Below are 25,017 nucleotides of genomic sequence, written 5' to 3'. Positions count from 1 at the left end.
TAGTTGCAGGAAAAATCTGATATTTGGAGAAAATGATCATATGGGGTAGTAATACTGTATACAATTCAGACTTTTTTTTGAGAGAGACCTTCACTTGCAATGAATTCTGGGATGTTGCAGATTTGCAACAGTGGCCCGGAGTGGTAAATTAAAACTAAAGACTGGATCTGATATGAACGTTAACTTTATTTGAATGTCACAAACAAAAAATTAACAAAACAAAATTCGAAAAAAAAAAAAAAATTCTCTCACAAAATTAGAGACAACTTTTTCTCAAACATTTTCTACACCAACATCTCAAAAGCTCTTGAGAAGGCCGTCTCTGTTAAACTGTTGCTCAAAATATAGGCAAACTAGTAGATAAAGCATGTAGCATCCATTGGTACCTGTTTGGGCACACATTGCGAATCCCCAACATTGAAATCAAGATGCCTCTGGTGAAAAACCCAGAGGAAATCAAATCTACTCATTGGCATACAGTATGTCATATCTATACACATTCATGATTCATCTTGTGTAGTATTGATTTCAAAATAATGGAAATTGATAGTGATACTTAAATGAAATTGGTGCTTAGAAAATCTATTTCAGTGACACCAAGGACTCAGCCATGTTGAAAGTGAGTCAGCAGTGCTATCTGGTAAGCTGGAGAGAAACTGTCCTTCTGTTGTACTTCTGAGTAACAAAAGCTCTTAAAATATGGATGTGGAGTAATTAGCTAAATGGGATTTAGCTGTTGCAAATCTGTAACATCTGCCTGGAGAGGGTTAAGGGAAAAGTCAAAAATCAACTTGTGTCCATGGAGTTTTATACTTACAGCCTGTCTCCAATTCACTTTATACAGTATTTTCTGACGGCTGCTATCTAAAAAATGTCAAATTGAATTTTTTTTTTTTTTTATCTTTCACAAACTTGAAAAGTTTGTGAAAACTTTTCGGCACACTGTAGCATTATGTGAAATTTTAATCAATGAAATCTGCAAGCATTAAAATTGATTAGATTTTCTATCCAAAGTTTATCTTTCACAAACTTGAAAAGTTTGTGAAAGATAAACTTTTGGTCTGATAACTGAAATCAGCTATCAGCCCTGATACATTACTTCTATTATGTCACTGAAAAATAATTACTATTATAAGCAATGACCAAATATGGATAGAAAATCTAATCAATTTTAATGCTTGCAGATTTCATTGATTAAAATTTCACATAATGCTACAGTATAACAATGTATCTCCCCATTTTTAACCATATTACCACAACAGTTTTGATTATAACTGCTCTAAACTGTCTCAAAAGAAGAATAAAAAAAGAAATGGCTTTAATTCAGTTAGTATTGAAGAAGGAATTAAGTAAACATCTATATCATTTGTCGCTTTGTAATTATTTTTGTTGGGGAAATCTTTATACAACTGATACTAATAAATTGGTAAATATGAAAACTATATGTGAAGCACTATAGATTCATTAAATAAATCACCTGGAATCCAGTTTGACTCCTTGCCGCAAATGGAACCTGTAAAACAAGTTATAGTAATAGCTTCTGCTCTAGATTAATGCAACAGTTCTTTCAGGAGGAACAGGTTAAGAAAGTTCACTGCTCATTAACTGCATTTCCCATAGTGCAACATTAGATATGGAGCTGGGCTACGTATTCATAACAGGTGGAGCTGGTTTCTATTGTTCCTGTGGGTCATGTGAGGAGGGCAGGACTCAGGTGAGGAAGAACAGGAAAAACTGATGGGAGAAACCCAGAGGGAGGAACCAAGAGAGAATGTGTGTGTTTATGTGTGTAAGAGAGACCTGGGACGACAGACTGCTATGAGGTGATACGATTTCACACCTACTAACTGGAAGATTTTTGTTCTTTTATTGATATTACTGCAGATTATTCATGAGGACACAAAGGATGGAAGGGATTTTTATGTTGTTGGTTACCATGGACGGTAAAGTGGGTCAACACCTGAGAAGGAGCTGAAAGGAGCAGCTGAAATAACGCATTTTTGTAGCACTGAAAGAGCACGAGAGCGGAAGGAAATACTTAACTTTCAGGGAATACAAGAGAGAAAGAATGCAGAACTGGAAATAATTTATTGTCTTTTTATAAAACATAGAAAAAAAGATTTCTGGTGCTTTTATCACATTGAGGACATCATCTAATCTGCTGATTTATATTCTGCTTAGCTGTTGTTGCTTGTAACAATTTTTTCTTATTATTGGGTCCTTTTTCTGCCTTGATTCAAACACAAAGATAACCCATCACCTTCCAGCTTCAAAGGTCAAGCATTCCAAGTGATCTAGAGTGCAGCTAAAGGAGAGATAATTTCCTCTATTCACGCTGAAATAGACGCAGACACACTCTGCTGTACTTCCACAATGCAGGGACCAGCACCCGAGCACGATGACACTTTTGATTTTCTTTTTAAGATCATTCTTATTGGGGACACCAATGTGGGGAAAACCTGCATTGTCCAGAATTTCAAGTCAGGGATTTTCTCAGAGAAACAGCAGAACACCATTGGGGTGGATTTTACTGTCAGGACGGTGGATATTGATGGAAAGAAAGTAAAGGTAAGTTTTCTACATATTTTTTTCTATTCTAGTTAGATATTTAGAAGACAATAAGTAAAGGATCTACAAATATAAGAGGCATTAAGGTTTTCTGAAGTGTTTTGGTTTGAAGATACTTATGACAGATAATCAAAAGTAGAGCTTCTATTTTCTAGGTATTTATTACCTTTTTGATTCATTTAACAGCTTCCAATTAGATTTCATTCATATTTTATGCAGAAATATGTGAGACGACCCCTTTTAAAGCGGGTATCCTCAGTGACATTACAGCAAGTTGTAATGGCAGTTTGCTTTGGGCCTAAACAGGTCTGACTGGCTGCTGGTATGAAGAACTTGCCAATCAGGTTCTTCCCTTTGGTGACTGCAAAAATAGACGCTCATCTACTGTTATCTCACTAGAAAAGGAAGCTGTTACTTTTTAAGACCTTAATTAGTTCTGCATCCACCGACCTAAATAAAGAAATAAATAAAATGAAATCGTACCCCTTGATTCCATTTAGTTCACCTGATTTTATCAGGATTGTATGCAATATACAAAAAACAAAATAGTGCATCATTTAGAAGCCTTTCTTATCCATTTTGAAGCAAATCCTCCCCACAGCTCTATGCTGCTGCCACCACTGTATTTCACAATAGGAAAGGTGCTTTCAGAGGGATACATTTTATTCCTATATGAGGTAATACCTAAAGTTGGCCGATAACAAATCCATAACAACCCCTTTAACACTCCTCTTTAAGTTTAAAGAATATCATTATGAAAAGCATAAAAGCTCCTATTTTGGAAGAGACTTTCAATCTGTAATTGATTTTGCTTTTTAATTTGAGGATTTGGGATTTCATCTATGCTAAGAAAAAATGTCCTCATATTACATCAAAATATTTTGTTAACAGTCAACAGATCAATATTTTGTTGACTAAATGTTGAATATTAGCAGCTTGGGTGACCTCTGGAAGGGTTTTAATTTGTTTTTACAAATCTTGTACAACAGTTACTGCACCTTGAGGCTGTTATAAGTTAAAATACCTGCCAAGACTGGATTGTTCAGATGAGTGATTATTGTGTCTTCATCTGCTTTTTTCTGCCTGAAGCTACATCTACAAAGCTGGTTTTCCAGCTTAGTTATTTTTAACCAACAGAAAGTCATTGTTAAGATTTTATTTCACTGCTAAAATACTCTATTGCCAAGTGTGCTTTTACTTTCAAAACACATTTGGTCTATCATTTATTTAACCTACATTTAAATATGTATTTAGGTCAAAAGATGCACCAAGTTTATGTTCAGCAATTGATTTCCTTTATTTGTTTGCTTTAAATTTATTAAACTGTTCTCTAACTGACTAGCTTTATTGCTGTGGTGTAATTAAAGGGGTTTGCTTTTTGAGTCTAGTCTGGTTGCTACAACGATACAAAGGTCTCTCACTGTAGATCCTTGGAGAGTACTCTCAGAGATATCTGAGTACTCTAGATTCTCCACAGGGGAAACCAAAGAGTTTCTGCTATCATTGCTGATGCAAACTGTTATTTCCTTATAATCGCCATAAAAATGAATCCACTTCTCAGCCTGATTATTGGGGATAATTTCCACATCTGCACTCAAAACCAAAGCAACACCCTGAAAAATCTCCTATTACCTCCTCAAATGCCTCAGTATGACAGCATCACTTTCATCACACCTGGTCATGTACATGCTTTTTTTAAGTTTATAGATTCAAGCATAACCAATAAATCCAATGATTTTCCATAGTTCCTAAATCAGAAAACTCTAACCGAGATGGCGAGAAAAAAACAATATATAGGAATTTATTCATGTAACATAAATTGTAACTGTAGAATCATTACTGAGCAGAAAATTTCACATTTGGTTCCTTTGTGAGTTTTAAGTGTTGAACTGTCTTTGCCTCCTAGAAATACAGGCGGTTAAGTCTATATATCAATGCCAAAGAAACAGCTATTACGTAGGTAAGACAAACCCAGAGCAGGCAGCCCAGGTTTGGGGTTAAACCCTAGTCTAGGTTTGGTTTGTTTGTGTTTAATTACATATCACATCATTATTTTTATTGTTAGTTTTCCACAACATAAGTCAAATTAATCATGTCTTTCTCTCTGTGTTATCTCCCACTGCTTTTGGTTGTGACAGTGGGTATCACAAAGCATCTTTAGCTTCAATTCATAGTAGTACTAGAGGAGAAGACTACTTTTTGTGAGAAGACACTCACAAAAGTAATTATTTACCTTAAATATTATCAAGACAAAAATAAAGACCTATACCTCCAAGCAAAAATGCAATCATTTATGTAAATAACATCCTGTTACATAACACTGTGCCAACCCTAACTTGTACATAAACAAACTAAAATAGCAAGGATTCAGGCGTATTTTTCTGCTCCCCCTCCTTTTTCTATTGACTGAAGTTGCTTTGCTTTTCAGCTTTTACAGCAACCTTATCCCTCAACTCTAACAGCTAATCGGAGTTCATGATTTCTTGTGGGATTAGCCGCAGCCTTTAATAATGTTTGCTTAATAACCGCTTTCATATCTTCATAGTGACATGCTGAGACTCTGTCCATTTTCCTTTTAACTATTTTCGGTCCAATCAATGGGAAAATTGCTTCTTTTAAACCACTGCTGATTACTTTCCTAGTTAACAATGTGTAAATATCAAACATTAAGCAGAGAGATAAATATCTCTAATTATCAATCTTTTATTTTGATCAATGCTGCACTTTATGGAATGGAAATGTTCCTTTTCCCTGCTAAGCTGCTGCTCATTCCCTGTCTGAAAGCTGCATAAATTACATTTTGTTTTGCATACACTGTATATACAAATTGTCAATAAAGTTGCCCAAGTCTAAGTCTTTTATAATAAAAACTTTCCCTTTATTAAGTATCTACACCTAAAACAGTGACGCTAGACAAAAGTCAATTTTTACCACTATTAAAAAATAAGTTAAATCCTTAAAATAATGTGAACATAAATCTGGATGTGTTTCTCTGTGGGACAGATGCAGGTTTGGGACACAGCGGGTCAGGAGAGGTTTCGCACCATCACACAGAGCTACTATCGCAGCGCTCATGGTGCCATGATTGCCTACGACATCACACGAGCTTGCACCTTTGACTCGGTGGACCACTGGATCAAGGAGGTAGAGCTGTATGGAGCAGCCAATGTACTCTTGGTGCTAATAGGTGAGTTGCATTTGGACCTCAGTGATAAATTAGGACACTATGGGCCTGATCTTTAGAGGGTTTATGTGCCCTAAAAGACGTGCAAACTTGTTTCTATGGGCAGAGCAGAAATATAAAAGTGCAGTGATCTGTGTTTGTATTTCAGCAGACAGTGTCTGCAAAACTTTATTTTGTGTGTGTGTGTGTCATCATCAAATCATAATATGACCAAACCGTGCAATTTCTGGTTGGAGGAAATTAAAATGAAAACATTTTCCACATGCAAAATAGTTTTTCAAATCTAAAACTCAATTGCAGATAATGTTTTTACACTATTTTAGCACTTTACAGTCAGATGCAACAGTCATGCAAAATGTTCTGGAGTCATGTTGTTCCAAAGGTGACATATAAGATATTCTGTGCACATCTATATACCTTTGGAGCAGAAATAACAATAATATAGAGCACTTAGGGATAGCCTACATATGTAAAAGCTGCATAAACATTTTTGGTATAGTTATTATTGTGAAATAAATTTCTTAGAACCTCATCTTTCTTTTGACTGCTCTCAACAGCTTGTAGAACATGCAACCTTTTTGTTGCACCTATCTTTATAAAGCAGCAAGAAAAGAACCCTAGAAGTAAAATTTGATTATACTGCCAAACAAGTCTGGATTTTGATTTCCTTTAATTTCTGTTTTCTGTGGATAATTTTCTTGGGCAAAAATTTAAGTTTTAGTACATCTGAGGTGTGTGTAATTTCCATATCCATTTTTTTCAATGACTTCATGATGTCCTCCATTTAGGTAACAAATGTGACCTGGAGGAAGAACGGGAGGTTCCATTCCAAAAAGCTTGCAATCTGGCAAAAGAAAGAGGTATACTAGCTGCTTTGGAGACATCTGCAAAGGTAATACATATAAATACAGATTCAAATTTATAATGCGATTTAATTTTGTATTCATTTGAGTTTCTTTCTCTTTAACAGCAAAGTCAGAATGTGGAGGATGCTTTCTTAATGATGGCCAGGGAGCTGTTGTCTCGGAATGGCCTTCATGTCCAGCAGGCTGATGCTGAAAACCCAAGCATGCCGAGGATTCTAATCAGGGAGAACTCTCGACCGATAGACATCAGCATAGGGGCCTACATTCCACCGGAGAAGGAGAAGAAGTCATGCTGCTGACTTGGGGAAACTTTGACTGAAGATGCTGAACAATGTGAAGGACATTTTATTTATCAAGAATGCTGAGGAATGAAAGAAACCAGGATGCATTATGCTGGATGCATTTATGTGGCATAGAGAACCGAAAATCAGCTAAAATAGAGAGGTGCTGAGGAGATATTCATTGCATCTGATCTTAGAGGAATGCTGATGAAGCGTTTTCTCCAATCTATGATCAGTGTTCAGGGGAAACTACAGTCAAACAATCTTTTCCACAGGTCCATGGTGTCATTCTACCTATTAGACTTCTAATTCATCTTCTAGAAATGGACACATTTGAATCCCTAAGTAGCCTCAGCAACTGTCTCACAAGAAGTGGGAAGGTGTTGGGGGAGTGGGGGGGGGGGTTACAGTGCAGTTTTGCTAAAATGTGTAAAGCTTTGATCTTTTCCTCATACTGTACACTGTAGACCTAAGTATCTTACACAATGTGCCATACACATGAAACAGCTGCATATTTTGATAATAATGTCTTTCAACCACCTCTATCTGCCTGTTATTAACTTAAGAAAATGAAGCAGGACAGTTTGACCTGATGGAAATTGATCACTACATGTTTCTAACCTATGTCCAACGTAAAGTTGTCGATCTGTGAAGGACATTGTCTGAACACCAGATGGTGCTGGTTACCAGCACATGATCTGTACAGTTGGATTCTGTTTGTCTTTCATAATAAAGAGAAACATGAGTTGAAATGAATAGAAAGGATTTCCACAGACGCTAAGTCGGGATTATAAATATACCAACTTATTGCAATTTTCTCAACAAAAAAAAGAAAAAACATTCTGCATTATTTTTAAAGGGCTATGATACCAGAAAATGTTATAATTTCTTGTGAAAAAAATCACTTGCTGTTCATAATTTGAACTTGAAATACTTGCTGAGGCTCTCATAACTTTTGAATATGTGTCATATTTTGTTTCTATCACAAAACCCTGTCAAAATACTAATAATTAAACATCATTGATCCCACTGTATGGCGCCTGGAGAGCAATCAGGGGTTAAAGGTCTTGCTCAAGGACCCACAGTGCAGGCTGTGGGGATTAAACCGGATACTTGCATGCTTCTCAGAGTACAAGCTTGCTGCTCTCACCACTAGGCCACCACTCCCCTACAAAGAGTTAGGCAGTAGCACTATGACAATATTTGAAAAGGTTGGAGGAAACCAATACTTTTTGTCACTAACGATAATTGTGTGCCCGGTATCCAGCAGGTAATTGATGATACTGGCTTGGGTATTGTTATTATCAGTTTTTCTTGCTTATTGTTGATGCATTTGCTAAAAAGAAATGTTACCTACAATATATGCTTGAGACAGATCCGGGGTAGGAACTGAGATTAATATGCCAAATGGAACAAGAAGCATGTTTGTAATAGACGTAATGTTCTCTAATCATTCTTTCGCAACATCAGATCAGCATAATGAATGAGAAAAATTATCATCAATGTCCCTGTAGAACAAGCGGAGCCAATTTCTGATTCCTGCCATTTGTCATGATTTCACTTTACCACAAATTAAATATTTCTACATAGACAATTTGCTATTAGTCATTCCTGTTTATAAGTAAAACAAGCAATCTGGAAAACAAAACAAAAAATAGACCCAAATTTATTCCAGAGAAAATACAGAAAATGTCAGACATTAAGCTGAAAAATAACAAGTAAACCAAAGAAAACATATCCTGATCTCAGTGTTACTGCACAGAAACAAAACAAAAAGGCACCACAATCTAACCAGCTGGAATGTCAGGGTTTGGCAACAAACACAGCCTGGTTTGGAAATATTCTTATATAAGATAAATAGAATTTAAAGCCCACCACTTAAAAAACAAAGCAGCAAGGCAATGAAACAAATAAGTGTTAGAGCAAATGTTTATCATCCTATTTTATGCTTATTAATGAGGATGGAAATTGCTTTTTAAGAAATACTTTTACTCAATATTTTACTTCACATACTATATCTTTAACACTTAATCACTGATTTTTTTTAAATCCATGTTGACGTCTGACCTGCAGGTCAATAGTCATGTGTAAATTTCTCCCATTCTAGCTCAATCTGATGATGTCTATCTCATTGGGTTCCTTCTTCCTTATGGGCTGGGGTATAAGATCCAATTGTCCTTCAGCCATCTCCCCCATCACCTGCTGTGCTTCGTTCTCAGACCCTCCATGTGCTCCCTGCCCATTGTCATTGTCTTCTATCTGTTTATCTATAGGACACTCCCCGTTGTAGGTTTTGACGTAGTCTTCCACTCTCCAGCCCCTGAACTCCTCTGGCTCTGAGCAGATCAGGCCAGTGACTGAGACAGCTGGGTGATGTTTGAGCCAGTAGACCAAGTAGTGAATGTAGTAGTCGCACATCCATGGGTTGTTGTCCAAGTTAAGCTTCCGTAGGAAGTACAGGTCCTCCAGTACGCCGTAAGGGAAATACCGAAGGCTGTTGTTGGACAGATCAAGGTGACGGAGGTACAGCAGGCCTGCAAAAGCAGCTAGGAGGGAAAGATGCAGGAAAAATTAGCTTAACCCACAAAGTACCACATATATGTTTGATAAGAAAAATATAAAAACCTACAGTTAAACTAAAAAAAAAATCAAATGTATATTTAACATCAGCAAAATATTTCCTCTTAATATGTACCTGTTTTAGCATTAGATGAGTTTGCATCTTTAAAATTCAGAAAACCATCAGCAGAAGGATATGTTACTAAACAAAAATGACCTGTTAGGATGGACTTTTCCTTTAGTAAAAGTTAATAAATTATTTGATTTGTTTAGCTTTTCTGGAGGAGTCTAGAACAGTGGTTCCCAAACTTTTTTGACTTGTGCACCCCCCTGGCCATTTTATCTCACCATGAGTACCCCCTCGGTCAAACGTGTTATATTATAAGAATAGAAAGTACAACTGATTAAAAAAAATCTAAAATATTTTTGTTAATTTTCTTAACATTTAATGCTCAGACATTTCATTATTTTCCAGATTAGAATAAAATAACATAAATATGTTGACTGGAAAGAGAACAAGTACTGAAATAAATCCAAATTAAGTTACAAATCTACGTTGTTGTTTTTTTTTTTTTTTTTTTTTTTTTTTTATACATGAGCTCTTCTGAATAAGTCCCCTATACACACATCCAAACTTAACAAATCAGGAAAAAAATATTCACATTCACTGTCATTTTTACTTTGTTTTCATCATTCACTGTGTGTAAACTGCAGCTGCTTTGGAGCTTTCTTCTCTTGTGACCTGTGTCTTTGCCTCTGAGAGCAGTAGTGCAAGGCACCAATACCCACTCTAGTCTTTCATGTAAATGTTGATTAGGACATTTTTTTCATCTGTTTAGTTGATAAAATCGTCTTTTATTTTGCATTTGGGTCCTTACAGAGCAAAACCCATCCCAGACCCATTTTATTGTATTTCTTTATCTGGGAAATAAATTATCAAATGTCTCCACATACACCCTGCAATGCATTGACAAACCACTAGGGGTACTATAACCCCTACTCTGGAATCCCTGGTCTACCACTGAATTGTACTTCTTTGTGTCAGAAGAGATAGGTAATCTCATTGGTGTCGCCATAGATACCTAAACAAAAACAATGGTTTTCTGTGTTTTTTGTACCAAAAAAACAAACTTATGCCTTAAAGATTGAAGTACTTTCAGAGGATCCTCTTAAAGTAAGTCAAACATTCCTGTTGGCCAAGACAGCCTGTGCTTCACTTACAGGGAGAATTATTCTTTGCATGACAGCAGAGAAAAAATAAGATTTGGCCCAGGTTGTAAGGACAGGACATAGGGGTTTAATGCAAGAAGCATCAGCTACCACTAGAGTATGATGTATGGTCAGTAATCTCTACTGCTTGGCAGATATGAGTATAGGAATGTTAGTCGTGCAGCAAATAACTGAATCTAACTTAATATCATTATACTTAAAGAGCTTCCACTATTAAGTAGCTGGCATGCTTTTATTTTTATGAATATGGGAATATAAGCAAAACATCATAAATATGCATTGCTTCATGTAAACTAGTTTAAAATCCCTAGGGGCACCCCTACCTGCAGCCACACAGTATCACCTTGAACCCCTTTTCATATTCTGCACACACTGATTCATAGACTCTTCTAGCACTTGCTGCACTTTATGGACATTCTACATATTACATTTCTTCTAAGGATGTCTAAGATTTTCTCCAAATTCTTCTGCTTTTTGTCTGTTTATAATGTTCATCTCTAAGCAGGGAGTTAGCAAAGCTGTGTAGTGGTTTGATCATTACTGTAAAGATTCCTTTTTCTAGGGGATTGTCTCTAAGATGAATCTTAATGCAACCTAAGCTTTCGATAAGCCCAAAACTAACTGAAAGATCAATGTGATCTCTTGACTCACTTTCTAATTCTCCAGAGAATTTCAAAATTAAAGGAATAGAAAAAGTAGCTACAGATAGTAAAGTCCTAAAGACCATTGATGGTCAACCTTAGACATCCGTACCCATATGGACATATTCCACTGTTCAACTTCTGTGTTATTTTGCATATTTAGGTTATTATGAGGGAGATTCTAGATGGGAATCGAAATGCATAAAAGAAAAAAAGGTGGAATAACGCTTGTGGCTAGTGGCAGTGTGACACTATTATCCATTTTCCCATGGCTCCACTTGGCCTGGATCCACTCTACACCACAAATATTTCAAACCTTCCCATCAATAGTGGCTTTTATCAGCCCTAAAAAGCCAGCCCTGACACCGAACAAGCTGCAATTAAAATAAGTAGATCCATTTATGTGTGCAATAAGGAGGATGTCTATTTGTCATTTTAACTTGAGTTCTCCCCTTTACTTATTTTTTAAATGGGCAAAACCCCCTGAAGCATTAAAAGTAAGTTTTGCCCTCGGATCTAGTCATAAGTAACACTCAAACGAATCACCTAACAGAACCCGAATAGCCAACAGTGGCTTCAAGTACGGCTAATGATGCCTTTTAAATGCCTCCGGTGTTGTCACTATGCTTTTCTTTAACATGTAAGCATGAAAGCATGTGCAAGTGTTTAGAGTGGGAGTAATGGGGGGGTCGAAGACTGTTTCTTGCTGTCCACCCGCCTCCGGCCCTGCTTTTATCTTTACTGAGCGGAAGAGAGGAAGAGGAGGAGGTGGGGAAAAAAATGCAAGGAGAGGACTGATCATGGTAGAAAAGTGTGTCAAAATGAAAAACAAAAGAGGAAAGCAACCAATGATTTATGCTAAGCTTTTATAAGCAACTCTGCCTTAAATCATCCAGTTTTGTTTTACAGCACAGATAAATAGATTTGTTGCAGAGAGGGAAGGGAGGATAAGGGGTGTCTTCAACTGAGGTATGTTATCTGGTGAATCATAGGACAGAAGCAGATCCGCTACTGTTCCTTTGGTTGTTGGAGCCCCCCACTACCAGGGGAAAAAACGTTCATAATGCTTTCCCAGAGGATGAAATTAACTACTCTTATCACATACCTGAACCCCACATTACTGTCTGTGGTAGATCTTCCAGAGTTTGAGACTGTTCATATTTTGGAGAATATAACTGTCTGATTTTAAGAAAAGCAAAAAAAAAAAAAAAAAAAAAACAAAAACAACATTATCAGTCAATCCAAAAACAACCCTGGTGTTGGATTTTCATTCAGCTTTTTCTCCCCATTACTCTGGTCATCGTCTACATACAAAGCATAAATAAACACCCTCTCAGGAATTTGCTCCAAATGTGAACATGATTAGAAGGTTTTGGGAGGATTGCGGCCATATGTCTCAGTCTTACAAACCTCTCAGAATTACATGGCACTTTTTTTTTTCTTTGATTTACAAATAGGGTTAGACACACTGGGTGAGCTGCCATAGATTGTTTACGCGTGTTGATGGATAATAAATTAAACCACAGGCTTTTGCATGAGGATTTCCCTTTTGCATAGTGTAATTGAAGTCAGAAATCGTTAGTCTTGTGAGAGTAATTTTTTATTTTTTTTAGGAATTCCTCTTCCGCTGAGGTTAATGTATTCAGAGAAGAAAACTACAAAAACAGTCTGTTTCAACATAATTTTCTTTCTGTTTGAAGGACTGGTTGTCAGTTGTTTTATCTAAACATTGCACTAATGGATATAAGACACAGCACTATAGTGGATCCCATATGTGTATATACATAAACACATGATGAGTGTATGTTGTAGTAAGGACTTGATTAGAAGGCAGGTCCACTTCTTTTTCAACATCTCCAAATGTTGTCTCTCTTTGACTTAAATGCTTTACAATTTAGCTTGTACATCCCACTCCCATTTTACTACTGTACCTTCATTTCTTTAGAGAAAAACTATTTGTAGATAAAATATGTTTTAGGGTTTCTGTAAAGACCTATGCATTTCCCTATGATCTCAGGAAAAATTTGAATAGGACATAAGCTTTTTTGGATGAAACAAAAAAGCACAAGACTATATTTAGGTTTAAGTCAGAAATATTCCCCATTTTCATTTGAAATCTAGACTATCTTTATCAAAATTAGTAATCCTGTGAAGTTGTTATTCATGTATTTGCCATTATTTTCTGTTGAAAGGAATATTAAAGATAAAGCCCATCTGCATAGCTATAGTTATTCATTGCTATGCAGAAGATGCTCAGCTTTTGTTTTAATTTATATTGATATAATGAATGTTAGCTCATCCCAAATACCTCGAACTTGAATAATTTCCGAGAGACACACATCAAACATGCTTAAAGGCTTACCCTTATTAGATTTATTTCTGTTTATTTATTTGAATGAAGAATCAATTCTGTAGGATGCAACACATTGAATATATTCTTTTTGAAAAGCATGACAAACACTATGTATATATTAAGCTTTATGTATCCAAAAACACAGATGGAAATCATAATTAATTGGACAAATTATGTAATTTTGGATTTCCAACTGAAAACAATTATAATAATTGGACTTGAGAAACCATGCAATTACAATTTTACCTGTTGGAAATCAACTACATCCTTTTACCATTTAAACAATCTTCAAACACAAAATGTCTTTTTTTTTTTGGTTGTAGTTTTTTAAAGAAACCTTTGGGTTGTGTTTGACCAGAACATATTCTTATCTCCACATTAAGCAGGACCCGAGACCAGTGCTAGGAACCAAATTGCATAATAATTTGCATCACTTTCCTGTGCGTGGTTGGACAAGTGAGGTTTAATAAAATACGGTATATATATGTGGATCTGATTATGATTTTTTTTCCTAACAACAATAACGCTAATAAAATGTTTTAGAAATTTATTTTTTGTGTGTTTACATGCTTTGAAAGGCTATAAAATAGGTAAGAAGGAGTAACAATAATGCCTTTTATGCAATTTAACAAAAATAAAACTATACCTTGAAAGAGAAATGTAACAGGGGTCTTACTACTCAAGTAAATCCCCCAGCAGGACTGTTTAATCCCAGCTTTTCTGTGTGAAACAACATAAAACTGAGCAAGTTCAATCCTAATTTCCTTTTTTAATCTGTGGCTCTGCATCATCATCTCTCCTCTTTCTCTGGATCCTTCCAAATAGAGAAAATCTGTGGAAGTGTGTCAGCTGTCACCATGATAAGTGCTAAATGAATAGTGCTGGCTGTAAGGGAAAAGCTACGAAAAGGAAACAGGATGCTTCCTATCACCAGTTCATTTAGCAAAGAGACCTTTTGATGTTTCCACCGTTGTTAGGTGCTATACAATTGCCCATCATCCTTTGCATGACAGGACATACAGGTACAAGCTTAGCTTGACTTATAGAGATGAACAAAAATACATTATTTCATGACATGTACACTGTGATGTAATGTACACTCCTTTATATGTTTTTATAACGTAGAGCTTTAGCTGTTTTCTAAATTTTTGTAATTTTTGTCGTTTGGGGTTCCTTTTTTAGCAAGGCTGTAGTCCAAATTTTACAAGCATGAGCTACCGCGTAAATCAGTCCCTTAGATTCAGCACAGCAGTTCTTTCCCTACTTCCAAATACATCAAATTGTAGCTCCTACCTCCTGTTCCTAGCTTCCTTCCCTTTACTTTTTGCTCGGTCAAAAGTAAGAACATTATCTTGAGTAGGAAAGGAACAGACAGGTAAATGACTGATGCCTGTCGCATTAGGACCACAGCTTTGCAAAAAAGAATTTATATAAACAAAAGTGACACAAATGGTACAAAGGGTTGAAGCATTCCATTATAAAACCCAAAATATATGAAGGTGTACATTTGTATGTTTAACACAAAGTACATTTGAAGAAATAATGCATTTTTGTTAAACTCCGTCAGGTGGGCTGTGCCAATACGCCCTGATTTTGTGCAACCATACAGCTTGTGCAACCGGTGACGTACTTCCACTGTGGCTTAAGTATCCTTACTGATTTAAGGGATTTTAATTGTGCCTCTATGTTTAAAGCATATTGAACATTGTGGCTCCTCAGCCATTCAGTGTCATGTATGCTTATATCAGCCCCCTGCTTGTCCCTGCAGTAAAAATCCCTCCCTGTAGCTGAGTGCATATACAAAATTTTTTTAAAAAAAATGGCTTCGATTGATCGAGTTGTAGTAATGCATTGCGTTAGACTGCAAGTAACGGAGTGAGTAGCATGTAAAAAAAAGCAATTTGTTCAAGTTGGACTACCAAAGTTACTTATGCTTTTATTATGTAATACATTTGCTCTAAACACTCCTCTAGACCAACTGTGCACTTCTTGATTCAAATTGCTTCACTTCTAACAGTAAGTGATGAGTGGAAACACAGTTTAGATGTATGCCTTGTAAAAAAGGTTTGCATAAAATCCTTAATCATAATATTGGTAACCATACCTCCAAATAACTTAACTCCATACTATGTTAGAAAGCTTGTTCCTATGAGACTGTTTGCCATTTCTTTAAGTGACTGGTCAGAAAAGTCTTAATTATCCAACCATATAGAAGAAAGAGACACTTGCACCCATACATCAGTCAAAGCATTTTTATAGATAAGTGTCATGCAGCTCCCCCATTCAGCTTAGAATGTATGAGTTACCTGTATCTATTTTTTCAAGTTTGTTGCTGCTGAGGTTGAGTAGCTTGAGTTCTTTGGACAGCAGGAATTGTTTAGGCCTGAGATGCTTGATGATGTTATTGGACATGTCTATCCCCACTAGATCCAATGGCATTTCTGGGGGCATACGATTCAGACCTGAAAAGGGGGAAAAAAAAGAGAAACGTTGAAGGAGAAAAGCTATGGATAAAAGAGTAAAAAGTCAAATGAAACTGCAACAAGATGCAAAGAAGAATTTACATTGATATTATGAATGGAACCAAAGCTTCCCGATGAAAGATTTACAGCTCTAAAGCAGATGCACAAAACGCATGAGGTTGGAACAGAGTCTGAACGCGGAGCTGGAAACTCAATCAGTCTGGATCTTATATGTTTTCAAGATGTTTTGTGGGTTGTGTGTGACATTTTTATGTATTCAAGATGGAACATGTACTACATTGCTTTACTCATCTTTTCTTTAACATCGCAGCATAACATGCTTACGTTTATCTTCGAAAGCTTGCTATGTAACGAATGTGGTAAATACTCTATCTTACATCCATTTTAGAACGGTAAAATATATCTTTAAGAGGGTATTTGCAAAAAAAAAAAACCTGAACATGCTCAGATAATAAATGTCATTAGGTAAAGCTAACAGCACATGTGCATAATATAAGCCCAAAAATGACATTTTAATGGTGTATGCATTGGTTTTATGTCTCCTGCAGACATCAAGCTGTATTCACTTGTCAGGGGGAAAAGAAACATGAATAGAGTTATTACATGAAGTAACCTGCTCTGCGCCAATAGAGATATGTTTAAAACAAAGTATGTGACCAGAATAACCTTTTTTTTTTTCATTTATCTCCAAAGCAAAGTGGTTGCAAATTAGATAAAGCATATAGTGGAATGCAAATGCATTGTGCATTAACTTATTGTTAACCACCTGGGGTAAAAAAAGTGGTTGATATGGGATAGTTCAACACAAATTAGAGCATAACTTTAGTAGAAATGAAAATGGTGCATATATATTTATATTGTGGGATGTGTGGCATTTTTATTCATCTTGAATTATTGCTGTATTTTCATAGAAAGTCCTTTGATTTTAAGATTTTGACTTAGAGTTGCTCATTGGAACACAGATTGTGCTTAAAATATAGTGTTTGTTCTGTGGGAAAGTGAATATGTGAAAAAAGGCTTCCTGAAGCATGATTCTGCCCACACTATTCTATTTTTGAAGACCATGGGATCATTTGGATGAGCACTGCTTTAGGTCATCTTCTAATGCTGCAAAATGTGAAAAAGGTTCAACGGGTATGATTTCTTGTTCAGGTCTAGTTTGTGCTTTTATAGTTACATTTTGATCTACTTTTATTTGAAAAGAAATATTAGAATCTTTACTGTATGATGTAATTTGTGTGGATTTCCTTGGTGCATGAACTTACACTAAATTTATACTCTGCTAAAGGGAATACTTATGGACTTTTCAATGGAGCAGATGTTAGAGTATTCATCTATTCTTTATTACAACAGATGTTGTAGCCTGTTATCTTAAACCCCGGTTGCAATCAGTCACTTCTTGTTTAAAGGGGAAGAATCACATACACAAAGCAGTCACCCATATCTTTAGCACAAGGAACCCCGCAGTCAGGAAATATACTTGTTATATTTCACTGATGCTGATAAATGTTCTGCAGGCAGACATATGGAACAGGATGGGAACATACTTTGAAGACTGTGGTTTCATGTTGCAAGTTATCGGTCCAGCTCAGAGAGAATACTTCCCCTTAGAGATCCAATGAGAATCCCAGCTTCCCTTTAGGTGAACATGTTTCCCGAGCTTTGTCTTGACTAAAAAAAAAAAAAAAACTTGGCATTCAGTTCCAACCTTCATTCCCAGGCTCTTTTCACAGACTTTAACCTTGAGCCAAAATCTACATTTTTCTCTCTCACACTGATGCATCTGTGATCCCGTGGGTTCTGGAATAATCTTCAACATGCAGCATTAAAAGAGAGAACAAATCTAAAGTTTTATCTTGCAATACTTACATCTAACTCCTAATCTATAATCCAGCAGATGTTTTGGTTTAAAAGTGTTAAGCTCAACATTTTCTACATCTGTTACAATCATCCCCCATGCGAGTCAAATTCGATACTGAATAACCACATGACAGGAGAAGAGAGATAACATGTCAGGAGAATTAAAATTGTTAGTCATTCATAGCCAGGCCTGGACTCTGCATTTGCCAAATCTGTTAAAACCATTACTCAGCAATGCATCTGCTCCATTTCTTTCTTTTTTTTCCCAAAAAGAAAAAAAGGGTCTTCTTGTTTTAAAAAAGTCAGCTTTTTTCAATGTAAGTAATTGTTTGAGAATGAAAAAACTAATATGTACATTTGGTTTGTTTAATTTTAATTTCAAGAATATTTTTTCAATGTAAGCACTTCCTTGAACACACACAATTGGAAATAACAAATTTCAGCAAAGTGCTGCTGCATAAATGTGGCATTTCCATTGTGGACATAACATGTTACATGCAAAAAGTATAATATCGGAATATATTCAGGGCTGTTCCCATGTATTAATACCCATTGAAATCTCTCACCTTTCCCTCTAAAACCTGAATCAGAATCAGAACTAAAGGGAAACTAAACTTAAGTGCACCTCATTGGGATTTCCTACAAAGAATACCCTTAAGCATGGAATAATTTTGCACCGCAAGAAAATAAAAACATGTATTATCAAAACTTGTTAATAAAAGAAAAGGGATAAAAAATAATCTACACATAAATCTCTCCTATCCCAGATAAAGATAGCATCCCCAAAGAAAGATTTTTCACCACAGAGGGCATAGCGTGTGTCTTTTCTTATGTTAAATGTTGTTTGTGTTAGGAATCCAGTCTGTGTGGGTTGTTTGTATGTTTTTCTCTCTCCACCACCAGGTGATGCCCTGTTCCTCGTTGGGCCTCCCTGCACACCTGCGGCTCGTTGGATCATTACTGGGGGAGTACTTGAGCAGTGGGCTGTCACTTTCTCGACACTAGAGTGTTTGCCAGTTTTGGGTACCCTAGCCAAGCTGAGATTAGCAGAGTCTAACCTAAGCTTTGTTTCTCTGAGTTTTATCTAGTTTTTGTCTTTGCTCTTGGGCAGGAAGCCTTCCTGAGTAACTGGATACCTGGACCTTCTCCCCCTGGAAGGATTAACTGAGTACAGACTGAGCAGGGGAAAACCTTCACATGATCCGTTCAAGTCCTCTTCGGAAATCCAAGTGACAGTCCGCTCCTTTACTCCTCTGGGTCCAACTCTTGTCTATCTGTTCGCCCTCCAACGAGTTTCCTCTTCTCTGGATTAACCCCCACAAGCTGGATTCAAGGAATGACAAGAGCTCCCTCAAACGTGAGTCCCTCTCCAGTAATATTCAAGCCTCAGTCAAATTTCCTACGGTCCCTGAACTGATCACTGTGATCTCCCCTTCAGACTGTCTAGTTCCGGTTCACCAGTCCACTGTGTTCCAGATCCAACGTCTGTTATTCTTCTACATTTAATAAACCTGTTAAACTTTTTCCCTTGCTCTCTGAGTGGTTCTCTGCATGTGGGTCAGATCGCTTAAACCAATCATGACAGTTTGCTACCACACGCAACGTTTTAACCCACAAGCTTTAGTTATGTTCTCATCTGATGATTTTATTATATGCAACTCCATTAAATAATGTAACTTTTATGATCTATTAGACACACTCAATTTTATGTAGGTTTTATCTCAGTAAAGTTTATTACAAATGTGGTTCATACTTGTAAAAGACAATGTACAAAAACATAACGCACTGCTTTGTGTTGAAAAAGAATACCAAGAACTACTCTCAAGATTTAACAGTAGAGGAAAACTGTGTGTTCACATGTCAAAGGAATGGGCTGACACCTGGTATGATTTACAGGCTCATATGGAGGAAAGTGAAACATCCCTCCTCTTATACATAATGAGTGTTATACATAGTTTTATTATTGTATTTCCAAAATGACAAAACACAAGGGAAGCTGCAGGTTTTGATACATCTTACCATACTTTCCAGCCTGAAAAAAAGTAGTTTTTTGTTGTTGTTTTTTTTTTTTTTTGCATGTAAACCTTGAGGGTTCATCAACCTACCTGTAACTGGAATTCTGTAGTTTCTATAGAGGAATGTTGATCTAAATTATCAATCTAACTCTGCCCCCAGACAGATTCGGAGCAATTCCACCAAAGTGGTCCTTGCTAATGTTTGTGGCACAGGGTGGGAATGAGTCGGGGGGATGTAAGGAGAGATGGGGGTTAGCTAGGATGTATTTAGGCCTTAGGGAGCCCAGTGGCTCAAAGACAAAGTTTGAGCAGCTTGCCTTTTGGCAATGACTCAGCTTTTTCCAAAGACAATGCTGCCAACACTCACTACAGAGGCATAGATATGAATGAGGTACTTTTTGTTAAAGTGAAAAATGCCTTTAACTGTGAACATTTAGATGTACCATTTGAATCAATGGGAAAATCCGTTGCAGTTGCCCCCGTTTGACCACTTTGACAGCAGTTAAGCAGTTTAAGGCACATTTTGCATTAATGTAATCTAATGTAGGGTAACATTGAAGTAGCACCCCACAGACCCAGGCTAAATCTGAATGCAGCAAATCTGAAGGGACCCTTACTAAGGCAGTGAGGAGGGGTTTGATGCTTTCTATCCACAGTTAAGAATAGGTGGCTTGCAATGTTCCTATCTCCCGCTTTAGGAGCTGAGCTATACGTTTGCCCACAATCCTTAGTGTGACAGGACATATAAGAACAGCTCAGTATTTCTTTGAGTGTAATCTCTGTGATTCATGCAAATGTATGCACCTGTTTTTGTTTTATAATGGAGATTTAGATCACTATTTTTTTTTACTTGTGTTTTTTGTTCTTGTTTGGAAGACTGTTTTCCAAATTTGATAATCACCATCCGGAAGGCTGAAGACTTACGATTACCGTTATAGTTTTCTTACTGTTAATTGCACAGAAGGTGAAGGAATATGATCTAGGAATAGCAGCCAAGAGCTAAAATTAACTATTTCTACTTATAATTACGCGTCAAAGGCAAACTTTTATCTAACTTGAGTTGATACTCTAAATCTTGGCTTAATCTTTAGGATGCATAAATAATACCATCATAACCTCTCTCTGAAAACTTTGTCAGTGTTATCTTTAAAACTTGTCTTCTAACCATTAAAGGGGCTGAAAGACATACTATTCATACTATGCATCATACCCTGTTGGCTTATTATATTTTATTATGGTGATTTACAGTTTGCTTTTGTTCTGTTTGTTAGTAAACAAAGAAGTAAAGTGCCTTTATGTTTATTTATCATACAACATAACAAGACAGTATGATGGGAATTTGATATTTGACATGCAAAAAAATCAAAGCAGTGGAAAGTTAAATTAAGTTAATGGAAAATTTGAAGCAATGGAGCCGAGAAATTCAAAAGAAGAAAAAGGATAAAATGTGATAAGCACAACATATTTTAGATGCAAAGAGGGATAAAACACTAGTAGCACTCAGAATACAACATGAAGATTCGTGTTGATTGAAGTGGGAGCATAAGTACACAGCCTTAATAAAACTACCGTAATAATATAAGTAATGCCATTCCCAGGTTATTAGTTTTAAAGTTATAAGTTTATATGTAGGTGTAACCATAGTCGCTTTTCAAGGTTAGATGAAAAAAACAATGTTTAAATCTGCTACATGGTGCAAACAGTCTTTTTTGCCTCAGAAAGCCCGTATGAACAGTATCAGGCCAAACCTCCGAGTAGATGATTTTATTTGCAGAACGCAATTGCAATCGCAAATTATGCGATGGGGCCAGTCTTTATATTGAAATTTGTGATACTGTAGTAGTTAAAAACCAAAACCTACAACTTCACAAAGTCTTCAACAGAGACAAAAAAGTAAGACATTATGTTTAGGTTGTATAATATTATCACATTGTTCCTCCAAGTTCTGTCCATGAGAAACTTTGCCTTAAATGCCCCCCGTTATTTACTGTAACCACTGAGTTTTAGTCTCCAGTGAGAACCGTGTTCAAATGAACTGTGGTGTACCTCAAAGGAACAGCCTCCAAACCAGGAGGGAGAAACAGGAAGAAAGAAATTGAAGATATGCATCCCTTTGCCTGTCCTTTTTTTTTCTTTAATTAATTCCTGGCTTCTTTACCTGCAAACATCTATACTCTTCAAAGCAAACTGGTTTTGTTAACTTTTCCATGAGCCAAATACAAGATTCAAGTGATACAATTAAAATTTATCAAGCTACTTCTTTAAACACTAAACATATTCATCATTGCAATACTATAGTTTGAGGTGTTTCAATAAAATGTTGAACCAGCTTTTTGACAGCAGTAGAAAGTAGCAGTGAGGCCCCTCCACCACTTGTTGCTGTCCACTGTTGATCAAATTCATGAAAGACCACTGATGGAAAAATAGACACTTATGCTGTGAAAATTAGTAACTGCATCATTACAGAAGCAATCGGCATTCAGTTCCATCTGAAAAAGACAAAGGCAGCAAAATGTATGCCTGAGGCATTGACTAGTTAAATTAGATTGAGATGTTGCAAATTCCTCCACATGGTCTCATGCTGCTTTTTTACAACCCTCACATGATGTTTTGGAAAATACTTTATAATTAAGTGAAACTACTTACCTCATTTAAAGAACATTTTTAGTTATATTATATTGTCGCATGCTAAAGTCAAAGTTTAGGTGGGATATTAGAAAAGAAAAGCAAGTTGAGATGTATGGATATAACTGACCTCTATCTGAGCTTCCTTAATGATAGGGCCATTTAAAAAAGGATTGGAGAACAAATTGATAAAAATACATCTCTCTAGAACAAAAGAAAAGTAAGCAATGAATGTAGTGTATTAAGGAAAACTGGCATACATTTCTGTTTTAAAATATGTGGGTTAAAAATAAAATAGGATACAGCACTATTACCGGGAGAAAGAAAGAACGAGGTGGGGGTAATAGATGGTATAATGATACAGTGAGGAAACAGAGGACCCTTGCAGTAGTTAAGATAAAGAAGTGATTCAGAAATCTCATGGTGGAGAAAAAAAAAAATTAATCAGGAAAGTATGTGAAAAGCTTCCCCAAGCGTGCACACAACACAGATGGTGCATTGTGTGGTTTTGGCCCGAGAAGATCTCTCCCTGAAGGGTATAAGCTCCTCTTTTATGGATAAATATGGAATCACAGACAGGGAAATCTCCTTTGAACGTAATGATTTATGAAAAACAAAAGGAAATACATCTGCACTGGTTCAGAAATGATCTCACCCCCTTTAGTTACGATTATTGGCGTTTAATTTTTGACTTTTTTTTTTTATTAATTTGCACTCATCTAAATTCAGAAAACATGTTAAAATGATGCTAAATGCTAGAAGCTTTGTTTTGAATAAGTTTTAGTATTCTGGGAAAACTATGACATCATAACATACAGGTACTTTGAGGAGGCACATTGCTGAGCTTTTTCGCTTTAAGTCAATTTTATACCTGGACATACTTGGCTTCTTACTGTGGGTTTCTATTAGGTACTGGTTCATGGTACCAGCTTTTCATCAAGCTGAAAAGGTGATTTCCAAAGACCACTATTCCTTAATTGGTCAGACGTTTGCATCACTGGTTAACTCATAAGTGAGCAGTGACTTTATTATCAGCTGGGTTAATTGGGGGTATGATTGCCTCCTATAGGCCTTGTGTAACAGAATATTTAGAAAGTAAATAAAAACACATTATATAATGTCATAATATTTTCTCGCACTTTTCACACCTGCAGCTTGATTTAAGGATACAGTAAAAAGAAGGACTATATAGTATGATGTGACAGAAACTTTGTTTTAGGTTTAAGATCCTGTTTTCATAGTCAATACCGACAAAGTTCACAAGTGCTTTGGTGTTTTAAGAATTATTATGCAATAAATAAGTGTATTATACAGAGATTGTGCTCCCTGTGTTGTGTTAGAAAACCCTGAAACATGTAATGAAGACCATGGATCCAGCCGTGTTTTAATGATTATTTTGTGAAACGTCTGGCATGGTTATTGTGTTTCTCTGGATTCTGATTTTGAATTGTTTTTTGTTTTTATTGGTTTGCGATAAGTTCTTTTTTCTTTTGACTTATTAAACTAATTGAAATTAAAATATTTATTATCTTTCATATTCTGTTGGCAAATAAATCAATTATTACATAACTGGTGTGTACTGGCATTAAGAAAAGAAGGTTTTGTTCCTTTGTTTGTAACGTTTGCTGTGACATCACTGCTGCCTTTTTAATAACCTGAACAACTGGTAATTAAAGTTCAATGCTTTATACACAGTTTACAAATCTCCTATCTTCCTGATAGGAAGCAATTACTCTACTTTTTCTGTGTAATAAAGGTCCCACTTTATCAGTGTAGACAGAGTGCTGCATAGTGTGCCATGAGATAGTTGTTAATTTAGGGCCATTTCTGCAAGATTTATACAATATTTAAATAAATATTTAAATTATGTGATAAATAAATGCAGTTTCTCAACGTTTTCCCATATACAAGATTAATCACTCTTAGTCTGGCTTACTGTCACTTGCGAAACACATGGCAGTAATATGAAAAATATATATCAAAAATGTCTGTTTAGTATGTTTTTATGTTCCCCAGAAATATTTGTGAACAGGTCTGTATTTTTGCTGCCACTGCATTAGAGTTGGATAAACAAATAAGCAAATGTCAGCTCCTTAAAAGTACTAACAGGAAAAGTTTGAAAAGAGTATTTTTGTAGGAATAAGCACAGCTGATGCAACATTTAAAGACAGTCTCTACAAAGAGGTTACATCAGGCTTAATGCTGTTATGCATTTACTTCTCCAACATCTGCTGCTATGAGCGAGGAAGATTTTAAGAGCACAGAGATTAAATCAATCCACAGCCAGCTCCTTCTTCCCAGGGCGACTTGCACACCGCAAATATAAAACTTTATATAAAACAAACACATCTC

At 36.1% G+C, this 25,017-nt stretch overlaps 2 protein-coding genes across 3 annotated transcripts in view; one reads left to right on the top strand and one right to left on the bottom strand.

The window, feature by feature from the left end:
- Window positions 1-1,740: 1,740 nt before the first annotated feature.
- On the top strand, window positions 1,741-7,071 carry LOC119798141 (ras-related protein Rab-19-like). The gene is made up of 4 exons (XM_038307495.1): window positions 1,741-2,568; window positions 5,572-5,755; window positions 6,541-6,644; window positions 6,723-7,071. The coding sequence occupies exons 1-4, from the start codon at window positions 2,374-2,376 to the stop codon at window positions 6,915-6,917; spliced, it is 678 nt and encodes a 225-aa protein (XP_038163423.1). The 5' UTR covers window positions 1,741-2,373; the 3' UTR covers window positions 6,918-7,071.
- Window positions 7,072-8,543: 1,472 nt separating this feature from the next.
- lrrc17 (leucine rich repeat containing 17) overlaps window positions 8,544-25,017 on the bottom strand; it is a 33,452-nt gene continuing 16,978 nt past the window's right edge. The window contains exons 3-4 of one of the 2 annotated variants that reach the window (XM_038307517.1): window positions 15,989-16,144; window positions 8,544-9,445 (exon numbers count right to left, since the gene is read on the bottom strand). In XM_038307517.1, coding sequence (XP_038163445.1) covers window positions 9,003-9,445; window positions 15,989-16,144 — 599 coding nt within the window. In that variant the 3' untranslated portion in view covers window positions 8,544-9,002. The remainder of the gene's footprint in view (window positions 9,446-15,988; window positions 16,145-25,017) is intronic. The other variant, XM_038307516.1, reaches the window with a different exon arrangement.

Source organism: Cyprinodon tularosa, unplaced genomic scaffold (assembly GCF_016077235.1).
Source record: "Cyprinodon tularosa strain WSP-4 unplaced genomic scaffold, ASM1607723v1 ctg611, whole genome shotgun sequence".
Classification (NCBI taxonomy): Eukaryota; Metazoa; Chordata; class Actinopteri; order Cyprinodontiformes; family Cyprinodontidae; genus Cyprinodon; species Cyprinodon tularosa.
This window is presented reverse-complemented; position numbering and strand designations above follow the sequence as displayed.

Bases quoted from the DNA above. Each gene is read 5' to 3' on its own strand.
- LOC119798141 (XM_038307495.1), top strand. From the start codon at position 2,374: ATGCAGGGACCAGCACCCGAGCACGATGACACTTTTGATTTTCTTTTT. The intron at 2,569-5,571 runs GTAAGTTTTCTA...TCTGTGGGACAG, and splicing joins TTGATGGAAAGAAAGTAAAG to ATGCAGGTTTGGGACACAGC. The intron at 5,756-6,540 runs GTGAGTTGCATT...TCCTCCATTTAG, and splicing joins TGTACTCTTGGTGCTAATAG to GTAACAAATGTGACCTGGAG.